The sequence below is a fragment of the Struthio camelus genome, chromosome 3, assembly GCF_040807025.1.
Source record: "Struthio camelus isolate bStrCam1 chromosome 3, bStrCam1.hap1, whole genome shotgun sequence".
Taxonomy (NCBI): Eukaryota; Metazoa; Chordata; class Aves; order Struthioniformes; family Struthionidae; genus Struthio; species Struthio camelus.
In genome coordinates this window covers 86,556,379-86,568,610 of record NC_090944.1, presented here as the reverse complement: position 1 = coordinate 86,568,610, position 12,232 = coordinate 86,556,379, and the positions used below count along the sequence as shown (strand labels likewise).

The window sequence follows — 12,232 nt, the reverse complement described above, 5'->3', positions numbered from 1 at the left end:
TTCTCTAAGGCAAAGCAACTCTGTCATCTTCCTTTTTGCAGTATATAATTTAATTGTTAGCCAAGGTAGACAGCTGACTCAAGGGCCTTTCTCTAACAGCTTCCCCACCATCTTCCATTTGCTAAGAAATTACTCCAGTTTATTTACTTATAAGCCAACTTTGTTTGGCAATGAGAGATGTCACTTCAATAAGCTCAGCTGGCTGTCACAGCTGCGCCCCAACTTACCTTCCAGGCTATTTTGTTTCCTTTTGTATCATGCTCAAGGGCAATTGGGAAGTCTCCTCGCTCATAAAACTTGCGAAATGCTGTGGGCTTTGTTGGTCTTTCTTTAAATGCTCCTGCAACTGGGGGGCCTCTTACCTTAAAAAAACAAAAAAACAAAAACAACCCCCCCCCTATAATTTAGCGGTAATATAGTTTTAGAAAAAGCTTAATTTTTACAGGTCAAAACAGATACAGATATGAAAGCAGTATAGCATTGATCTCATAGATTATAATTCATCTTATTCTTTACAAGTTATACTTTACTTTTTTTACAGTACATTTTTTCCAATGATCTACAGGTTTCGTTAACGGCTTTTTTTTTGGTTATCACTTTCAGATTCTCCCATTAAAACTGTTTAAGTTTCAAAGTGGCTATCTCAATTGCCCCAACATTTTTAAACAAGAATAAAACAGTAAGTACATAATATTTACAATATGATTACTTATTCTTCTTTATTTGACAGAAGTTCTTGGAAAATTAAGCATTTCTCCTTGTGAAATACTTTGCTATTTATTTGCTTATAGAATTAAGGCTCAAATTACCTTACTTCGGCTTTTTGGCATAGATAGATTTAAAGCACACAAGATATTAGGTAGACCATCTTGTAAGCATACAAGGGGGAAAGAAGCTGAAGCAGTACCAAGTGTCTAAAATCTCTTTTGTGTAAACTCTGTCTTTTTGGCAACATGATCTTCATTCCTATTGAGTTCAAAGAGATTGCTTGGTATTGGGCCTGGATGACAAGCATAGTAACATTCTCTATTAAACTGACGATATTCCTCCACAACCTCTACTTGAGTGTAAGATAGATTTTACTATCAGAATCTTCTGCAAAATCCCACTTTTTGCCTTTTATAATCTCTTGAAAAGGGATAAAGTGCAAGAAAGGGTGATTATTAAGAGAAAAGAAGCCAAGCTGGAACTATGAAGTCACATGGCAGAGGGACTGAAATCTGAAGAATTCTCACCCTATTTACAGCCCAATATTTATTGTATTCACTAGTGTATTTAATGTCAGCCAAGAGAGCTTGATTCTCTCTTCTAACATTCATATAAGTATAAGCAATTCTAGTAAAATGACAATGGATTACGTCTGGTATAAAACTAAAGTCTTTTACAGTTTTCAACAGTAAGGCCTTGTCTGTGAAAGGGAATTGATCAGTATAACTCTTAAGGAATAAAATAAACTGATCTATAAAAAAATTCTAGTCATTTATGGCTTCTTGCTACTCTGTCCTTTCAACACTCTATAGGCACCTGTAGCAAGCTAAATACCTCCATCTGAACCTGTGTCTGTGTATAGAGCATCTTCTCTTTCAGAGTCTTTTCTCTCTCCCTGGCCTGGCACAATTAGTTACAAAGTTTACCCTCTTTGAGTCTCTCAGCCATTCAACTTTTTTATTCATACTTTTTTTCAACAACATTGCATACAGGTCGTCTCTCTTTCTCCTTTCCATGTTCTTTCTCCCTCTCCTCTCCTCACAGTTACCCACAGTTATCCTCAAACGCTCTCTTCTTCCACTGCAATAGCTTATTTAATGTCCTGTTTTCTTGTTATCCCAGTTAAGTCTATTCATTTGACTTGGTTTCTGTCTGACCTAACTCTTCTCTCCAGTCTTTTCTTTGTCTTCCTCTGGCCATTTCCTAGTCTCCTGCACCAGATCTCCTCCTCAGAGGCTATGAATCTGGCCTTGCACTGGCAAGGAATGAAGAAAAGTCGTCTCTAAAACCTCTCCTATCTGTGTTGCGTTGGAGGAAAAAACTGGATTCAGGTCTGCTTGATTCCTTATCTGAATAACGGTTGATCAGCATATTGTGTAGCCTTAGCGCTTGAATGACAGTCCAATCCCAAAAAAGTTCATGCTGGAGTTTTTTTCTGTCAGACATAGCAATAACAGCAACTAACAATTCGCATGAACATAATACAACACTTAAAGTACTTATAAGAAATCTGTTGTTCAAGCTAATTAGCAAAGCTAATCTCAAATGCTAAAAGAGATTAAGAGAGCTAAGCTAGTTTCAGATGCCCTTGACCGCTGACTCTTTCTACAGCACTCTGGCCTATTTTTCCATTTTTATACCCATTCACCTGGGATAAGAACTGTACAGAATTCTCTGCATACTTCTTTGTGAAAAATGCCTTTATGACTTGTTTCCTGTTATAAATATAGAAAGTGTTGTTTTCAAAGCACAGTGAGAGCTTTAAGAATCATAAAATGCATCTATTATTTTGTTTTGTTCTATTTGTCTCACTATGTGTCTCAAAGTCTTCAAGGACACTGACATTGGTTTTTAGCAGCACAGGCATTCAGCTCTCCAGTGAACAGAATACTAGTATGTGACATCCTGTGCTTCATTTATGATATTCTGTAACTTAACTGTGCTAACTACTGATCAAAATCTGACTTTACATTTTTTTTTCTCCAAAGTATTTTGACATCATTTTCCACTTACCTAGAGGAGTGAGGTAGTGGGGTCCATAAGTAATATGCCTAAATTGTACTTTACTACAAATTGCATAAACTATGGCTACTAAATGTGACCTACTGTCACACATTACTATGACAGATATATCATGTCTAGTGAAAGCAGATTTGATATGCATTGCTGTAACTTTCCTTAGTAAACACACCTGAAGCAGCTGAGAATAATACTCTAGGAAAAGCATTTCCAGTCAATGTAAATAAATCTACCCTTATTGTTTTTCAGAGGAACAATTTGTTCTGTGCCATCAGTATAAAAATGTTCACTTAACTTGTCTTTACTTTTTTTTTGCGTTTGAGGCAAACCTATGAGTCACTGCTCATTTGAGGCTACTATAAAGCATTTATGTTCTTTTCTTGATATCACATGACCTTCCTTTTGTTTTTCTACAAAATATTAAGAGCCCCTGTTCTGTTATAGCCTAACTTAAATTATTGATAAGGAACGTATAGTCTTTATCATATGAGCTACAGCCTTAATTATTTCTTGCAGAGTCTCGTCAATAGCAGTGGCTAATGCAATCCCAAACTACATCTTATCTGAAATCAGAACATTTTCTTCTTCAAAATTCATGTTAGCAATTTTGCAATGAATTTTTTTGTACTGAACCTTTGCAAAATTTCTAGAAAATATGGTTGTGTTAATTGAACTTCTTCCTACTCTTCACTGAGGAAGAAAGAAATTAGGCGTGGAAGGAACTTTGTTATCTAGCCCATTTCTCTATTATTCTAGACAACTCTATCATACAGGCTTTCATAAATTGATCACAAATCTAATCATTTGTCCCTTTACTGTTGAAAGACTGTTGTACATCATCCTTACTTTGGTGGTTAGAAATTACATCTCAAATTGTATGTCTAGTCTGATCCTCCACCTCCAAAAAAGATATGGTAGAATTAGAAAAGTTTCAGAGAAGGATAACAGCAATGACTGTAGGTATGGAATGGCTTTTACACAAGAAATGAATAAACTAAGATTCTTTGGCCTGGAAAAGTGATGGCTAGGGAGGAGTATAATGAAGATCTATAAAATCATGACTTCATAAAGAGAATGGATAAGGACCGACTGTTTACTCTCTCTTTCAGTAAAAGTAGAGGGTTTCAAAAAAATCCAGTAAATGGCAAGTTTCAAACAAAAAAAAAAACAGTTATTCATTCATGCAATGAATAGTGGATTTGTAGAACTGCTTGCCACAGTTCAGTGCTGTGAATTCTAAAAGTTTATGTGTATTCAAGGTGTGACTGGAAAAGCTGATGGAAGAGAAATCCATTCAGGTTTACTACAACCACATTATCAGTGATTAGAAATACAATCAGTACTAGATACCGTCTGTCTAATAGACCTCCTAGTGTTACATTTACTCTCTTACGGCAACGTCACACTAGCCTCGCATAGTCATCTTTGATTTATTGCCACAGCAACTACCTTATCCAAATGATGAGCTTCATGTTAATAATATAATTTCTTGTCATTAGTTCTAAGTTCATAACCTTGTACTTTGTACTATTATATTTAATCCCATTTCTACTACACCTGTTCTCAGGGGCTTCCACTTCCATTTATGTGACACTGTGATCTTCATCGGTATTAATAACACCTCCAAACTACATGTCAACCATAAATTTCATTTTACAACCCTATTTTTTTTACCAAGGTCACTAACGAACATGTTAAATAAGGGTACCCCTAAAACCAGTTCTCAAGGGGTTCCATTAATAACTTTCCTTATCATACCCTTCCTTTCAACACTACGTGTTACTGTCTCCTCTTCAATATGGAGTTTCTTATCCAACTTACCCATCTCATAATTCTTATGTCATAAAACTAATAAAGTAGTGACATACCAAATGCTTGACTGCAGTTTAGATAGAGGAATCTCCTGTTTTTCCTTTGTCTTAAAGAAGGTTTTCTTGTCAGTTTGGTCTGTAATAGGAGTACAGACCTTTTAATTGTGAGGAAGAGCACCTGACCCCAAAGTGAGGAAACAGTATAGACAGGAATGAGCCTAAGGTCTGCCTAGAATAAAGAAATATCACCACTCAGGAAAAGAGTGGAACTATCCCGGCATTGAGGAAATGGTACCTTATATGATTGAACTGTTGCTAAGCTTTAGGTTCACTGCACTGAGCCAACTTGTTCCTTCTGTTCACATCTGAGTAAAATTAAGAGAAATCTGCTGGAGTGGCAGCACGGAGCTAATACTCTTTACTTTTTGCAAATAGTTTCCTCTCCTTCCTTTCTTTACTACTAGGGACACCATCACTACCATATTCGGTATTCAGATCTGAACATCATTCTTAAATGTAGACCTCTCTGGAGGTCACTTCAGCCATATATCTTGCTGAATTCTTGTGCAAAAATTAGATAATATATGGCCTTCCCTATCCATACACAGAACTTATCTTTCTTCCAGAGTCTCACCACCTCAGGTATTAATTGCTAGGATGCTCTTTTCTCTCTCCTTGACAAATTCTGATTTTATCCACTGATATCATCAAATACACAGCTGTAGAAAACATTCTCTTGCATCACTATAACTGTCACTCTCCTGTTAACAATCCCCTCCTATCTACATAAACTATACAGTTACATTTATCATTCTCAGGTTCAGGTGACCAAAGATGTCAGCTTCTATTATTCATCTATAAAATGTTCAAACAAGCATCATCATCATCATTATCATGCTTTTTCTATACTGATCAGTCGATATGAAGCTAGTGAATTTTCTACCTTCAAAATTTTTCTTAAACTTTTCTTTACCAGGATAACATTTATCCAACAGCTTCACTGATAATAATTAAATTATGGAATGGAGTATCCATCATGGTGAGCTGCTTCAAAATCTTTAGGCCAATCAACTTCTCCAGGAAAAAGTCAATTTTTCCTGGTTTTTGCTCTTCCTATAGAAGAGGTGTTTTTCACAATAGAAGAATGCTGAACAGTCTCTCCTAACAGTTCTTTTCCTCACATTGATTTAGCAACCCTCTGCATACAAGTCATTAGGATCTTTCTAGCTGTAATGTAATCTAGTCCATAATTAGAGAGAAAAAACTTAGAAATTGGAGGGGTAATCCCTACTGATTTTTTGTGATAGTTAAAATAATGATTTACAAAGCTTATTATATAATTATGCTTTTCAAAATCTTACAGAAATTTCATGGTTTTAGCTTTTGACAGCTGGTCAAACATGGAGTTTCTAGGGGTTGACACTCGGTCTGATACTATTAAACATCTTTATAAATGATCTGGATGACAGGAAGGTTGCATCCTCTCTGAGTTTGCAGATGATGCCAAACTGTGAGGAGGGGTTTCTACACCAGAGGAACAGCCATCATATAGAGATTGGAAGACAAGCTGGAAGACTGGGCCAACAAGAATTTCGTGGGATTTAACAAAGATAAATGTAATGTCCTGCACATGAGATGGAATGACCTCATACTGCAGGACAAGTAGTACATGTACAAGATAGGTTGCGGTGTACCTTTCTTGAAAAGGGGGCGGGGGGGTCCTTGTTAACAGCATTAAACTTGAGTCAGCAATGGCCTTGCAATGATGAAGGCTAACTGTGTCCTGGGTGCATCAGTAAGAGTATAGTCATCAGATCAAGGAATTCCACCCTATTTGGCATTTGTGGGGACACACGTGTAATATTGTGTTCCATCAGTTCATGAAAAGAATTGAAAAATTGGAGTAGGTCCAGTAGAGGACCATAAAGCTGATTAGAAGTCTGGAGACCTTCACAGAAGGTTGAAGGAACTGGGATTGTTCACCCTAGAGAAGGTTCAGGGGAGGATCTAATCACAGTCTTCCAATACCTAAAAGATAGTTATAAAGAAGATGGAGGTATTCAGTTCGCAGGGAGGCACAATGATAGGACAAGAGGCAACAGACACAAGTTGCTTCAGGGGAAATTCTGATAATTCTGGATACCAAAAGAAAAGTTCTTCACCACAAGAAAAAATAACTATTGAAACATGTTGCCCAGAGAAGTGGTCGAGTCTTCCTTCCATGAAATATTCAAGATTCATCTTGACAGGGACCTGAATAAACTAATCTCACCGGCTTTCAAAAGAAGGTGGGCCAGATGATCTCCAGAGGTCCCTTCCAACCTAGGCTTCTCTGTGATTCTATGATTTTAAGTAAAATATATACAAAGATATCATGCAAAGCTTCTTCTTGCGTTAATGACTTTCTTCTCCTCTGTTTTATATTGTTATAATTACTAATTTAAAAAGTCATTCTGAAAATTTTCCATTTATTGGAAAAACAATGACAAATACTACCTTTTCAATCTAACAAAAATATTTCACTGCCACATAGTTAGAGACATTAAGATTACAGTTCCAGTTAATTAAAGGCTAATATTCATGATGGCAAAGTATATGAAGCAATAAACAGCTTCTTAGGTTCGTTAAATGCCAAAGAGAAGTTGAATAGTTTGATAATTGCAAAACTAATTTATTGTAATTCTATGCCACTGAACTATGTGACAAGATAAAAGATACGAGCCTTTAAGCAAAAAAGGGAGAAAGAGCATGTTTTTTCCTTGACATTTTTTCATGAGCATTTAAAACCATTATATTATGTTGCATTCTTCAACTTTTCAGTGATGGCACATTAGGAAGATCACTAAGAAAAATTACTTCAGGCCAGGTTTAAACAGTAATTAATTATTTGAGGACTGAGCTAAACGTGGCCAAGTTTCTAACCGAGTATCAAATTGTATGCGTACTCAGGGACCTAAATAGGTACCTGCATAGGACAACCAGTGATGTTCTTGAAAACTAACACTGTAGTTTCATGAACAGTTTAAGTCAGAAAAAATTGGCACTGATATTGAGATAAATGGTCTTGACTACCTCATGTGCCTCACTTGATGTTACTGCTCTCTGTTACGGACACAAGCTTTCATAGGACCAGATCAGGAATGAAGAATTTTTATTTTGTTTTGTTTCTTCTAGGTTGGTTTGTGAAGTAGATCAGATCCCTAAGCCGGTTTACTCAAAGATGCATGAACACGTAAGCTGACGCACAGAAGAAAGTGGCATGGAGCGGGACGGGAAGAAACTGGTGACTATTTCTTTCAGCAGCAGTGCTGAATTTATACCGAGCATCAAGAGCTAACTGGACACATAGTTTCTTAGGCTGCATATGCAGATACAACTTGTTTCATTCCAGTCAGAAAAAGTCAGTAAGTCTTTGTGTTGTGTGGGAAATAAATGATGTGATCACATATTAGGCAGCAGGAATCAGAATATTAAGACAAAAATGTTTTTACTTCCTAAAATTAGTATAGCCTGAGATCCTACTATTTTTATATAATGATTCATATAAAAGTAATAAAAATATGACCAGTGACTTTGTAATCAAATTTAATGGCTAAAGACATATCTTTATTTGATCTGGGTTAACGTATTTTGATGACAGCTGGGAAGACGGAAAAATTTTCCAGTTTTTAATCTGCTGAGTTGCTGTCAGCTTCCTTACAGGAAGACTGTTAGTTAACCTGATCTTTTTTTTCTCCCCACAAAAAACTTTTTTAATATTTAGCTTTAAGGTATAGGGATGAAAAGAAATATGACCACTCAGACCGCCTTGCCTGAAAAAGTGTTTGTAGTCTTCCCTGAAAATATAGAATGGCACTATCATCTTGAACAGAGGTAACTTTTTAGAAACAAAATCATGACATCCTAATTCTTTGTATTCAAATTGAAAAATGTATTTTTTTTAAGCTGCATTCTGCCAACAGAATGGAATTTATTAATTCATGCTGTTGTCATAGGGCAGATGTAAAAGTGATGATATCTAGGAAATATTTGTATAACCCCTGACAGGGTCTTTGTCTCATCCTCCTCTTGTACTGGTCCATATAAAAGGTGTTAAACAAACACTCCACTTGGCTAATGCAGTATAGTCCCACTGTCTGTCCACCAATTTCCCCACATGAAATGTCACCATCCATTTTCATCTGTACTAGAGCCGGAAATTGCTTACAAAACCTAATTTCATCTTCAAGTAAAATACAAGCTATATTAAATAAGTCAAATAAATTACATCATGCGATGAAGAAATAGTCTAGCTGGAAGGAATGAAACAACATGCAAACCATGCAATGCTGTGTTGACATACCAAGCTTTACTAGAACCATCAACAACAACACCCTCACTCAGCAGGCCAAGCACGGGCACAAAACTGCATAAATACAACCTGCTCTCTGAGGAATTGCACATGCAAAAGCCATGATCCTCAGGAGACTTCTGGTTCCGAAGTTAGTATGCACAGATTTGCCGGACTTCTAACATAGACAAGCCCCTTATCTTAACCACCAGTCATACATGCAATAACTTCAACATTTTGCCAGTTACTTACCAATAGAGCAAAATAATTTCATGATTGTAATATTTGATAAGATACCTACAGTTTTCTTTAATAGATATAATTAATAGTAGCAGTTAAGACTTGGAAACACGAGTCTTAGCAAGTGTTAATTATCTGAATCTGCACTTAGGGCATCCCCAAGACTGTCTACTCTGACTGGCAATAAGCAGCAAAGCCTGTACTGTTCTGTCTTCACTTATTGATCCTAACTAAATTAAAATAACACAGGTGGCTAATTCATGCAACAATCATGTTTTAATTTGCTGTGGAGACATATCCAAAATTGAATTAGAAATTTCAAATGACAGGAGAGGCACGGTAAGATGTCCCAATGGGTACTCAGAGTTCAAAACAATCCTTTGTTTTAATATCAATATTGCAAGCATTCAGTATCAAAAGAACAAAATCCATCAATATGTATCAGACAAAAGCTTCTTATACCCAAAAAGAAACTGGGAGAGCTTTCTTCACATGTGCCACTCTTGATATGCTTTAAATGGTGCCACATCCAATACTAAAAAGCTGCTTCTGGGGCTACTGCACAAATTTGGATAACAGATCAAAGCCCATCCAATAGCTTCAAAAGTCAAAATGAGAGAAATCAGTTCTAAGGCCCTAAAATGAAACAACTGATAGAAGGTCAGTAAATATTACAAATGCTTCTAAAGCACCAGAACTTGAAAGAAAAATCAGACGTGATTTTGTACAAAGATATTGTATCTCATTATTGCCTTGAGACACTGCTGAAAGTAAATCATAAGCCGAATACAGAATTGTATTATTTTGTCACTTCAGAAACGATTTTTGTTAGGGAAGAGATAAACTGTTTGGATAAGTCAAATGTGCCTATGTTACAGACTGCTGTCTAGGATTTTGTCCTCAGAAGGTCCTCCATTTCTGATTCTTTGCTGGAGTATGATGTAACTATTTTATATCATTTAGATTTCTCTCCTGATGTTTGCCAAGCAATTTCCTTTAATGCAAAGGGATATATTTATCTTTCATCAGGGAGAATCCAGAAGAGTGCCAACGGTTAATACACTTCTTGCTCTCCTTCTTTCATTCTACAAATTATTACAGTCTTTTTTTTTCTTGCTTTATTAGTCTCATAAGGTTTGTTGGTTCATCAATTCCACTAAAGCTTATACTTTTTCTGATTGTAAGCATTCTTCTACCCATAGCCTAATTTTTAGAAAAGTATAAATTCACCAAGGATTCATCTACATTAGTGTTGTAGCTGAGATCAGAGATATGGTTTTGAAATGAATCTCAAAATCATCCCCAACTATGGTGCTTTAGTTTGCACCACGAAGCAATTTTGAAGTGAATGAAGTCTTTCCAAATGAAAACAAAATGGAAGATGTGCCTCAGGAGCACTAATTGCTAGTGTCACAAGTGGGCTCTCAAATCATGAAGCCAGACAAGAGCCAGATCAAATAAAGCAAGTCTGAAAAACGTATAATATGGTCATCATATCCTCAGCATCAACTCTTTTCCTTTGCTGATCCTCTCCCATTGCACTGCAATTTTCACTTGCCAAAGTCCTGCCTGTCCTTTCAGGTGCATGTATCCTACCTCTCCTTTGGTGTTTGTTTGACCCTGTACTGAGCCATTTCAGTGTGCTGAGCCACCAAGAAGCTGTTCACATTATTTTGTTAAAATAGTTTTTTGCTGCAGAAAGTGCTGTAATGGTTCAACAGAGTCAGAATGCCACCACAGTTGCTGAAGGGGCGGGAGGAGGAATGGCACATCTATAGTAGCTGGCAATTAAATCAACTTAGGCTACCACTGAGCCAAATCTGAAAAGGGGTTAACTTTTTCCCTGGCAGTTATCACATACTTAAGATGTGGTAATTAAGTCTCATTACTTGTTTTGGTAAGTATGTTTGGCAATGTAAAATTTCTAGTGATAATACCTTATGCAAGTTTAATGTGTTAGATTAGAAAGCTTAATTACAAAAATGTAGTAAAAAATGTTTCACTTTATTTAGAAATTAAATAGTTTTATGAAAACTAAATATTAGATAAGGAGGTTAAGAGGTGAGATGACAATCTGGAGCCCATGACAACAATTTTCAGAATATGTTAAAATAAAGTCACTATATTTAACTCTTGTTAGAGCTGTACAAATAAATTTATTTCTATTTCAGGGAAATATTAAAAATACAGAAAATTACATTTGCTCCAATTAAGAACGGTATCTGAAAATGTCTAGGTTTTTCGTAAAAGAAAATTAGACCTCACCAGCTCAGTCAGCCCTTCAATCGGTAGTTTTTCAGCCCTATGACAATCTCTGTGAATTGCATATCTTAAATCATTGACTCTGAAAGGCTGGCTTGAACTAGCTAGTAAAAAAAGTTGCCTGGGTTCTGCTGAAATTTTTCAAAAAAAAGCATTCTCGCCATGAAGTATCTTATTTTTCCAAAACAGCTATTCTGATAGAACATTTTAGCACATATTTAAGGAATACTGCATTATATTACTATTCTACTTTACTACTATATTACTCTTAATGTCAATGACACAAGAACATTCCAGTTCAGTATTTGCGTTCCCTCTTCCAAAATGCGGTCTCATGCTTCAGTTGCATGTTTCTGTTAGTGAATTCCTACTCTAAAGTCCAGATGTTAAATAGTCGCTAAGTCAGTGACGGGTGAAATAATTCCTGTTTATAAAGTTATTACAGCACTTTTATATAATATGTGCTAAAAATAAAATATCTTTACACTACTCAGAATAAAATCTATAGTAGAAGCAATACTAAAATGTAACATTCAAAATTAGTTATATTGGGTCAACTTTTATATTCAGATTAACCATCAACAGAGAGAAAAGAACTGTGGTCCTCTTTTTAGAGGAGGAAGAATCAACGCAATATAATGCACTGTGCTGCATTAATAGTGAATACTTTGTTTAGAACAGAAAGGGACCATTTAGACTAATTAAGCAGAAAAGTGAAAGGTTTGCTGCTACACTAGTTGCTATACCCCAGTCCCTAGAAGCATAGGGATTTCTTAAGTTAAACTATTTTGCTAGCTTTTTTCCTTTGCAAAACAGTGTCAACCAATACAGACAACTGCTTAATGTGAACATTTTTCCAGTT

General features: G+C 35.9%; 1 protein-coding gene across 11 annotated transcripts in view; it reads right to left on the bottom strand.

The window, feature by feature from the left end:
- The window catches only part of PACRG (parkin coregulated), a 266,415-nt gene that overhangs the window by 190,806 nt on the left and 63,377 nt on the right, over window positions 1–12,232 (bottom strand). For 10 of the 11 annotated variants that reach the window (XM_009688354.2, XM_068938913.1, XM_068938923.1 and 7 more), the window contains one exon: window positions 228–362. The exons of the other annotated variant lie outside the window; for it this stretch is intronic. In XM_009688354.2, coding sequence (XP_009686649.1) covers window positions 228–362 — 135 coding nt within the window. The remainder of the gene's footprint in view (window positions 1–227; window positions 363–12,232) is intronic. 11 annotated transcript variants of the gene reach the window in all.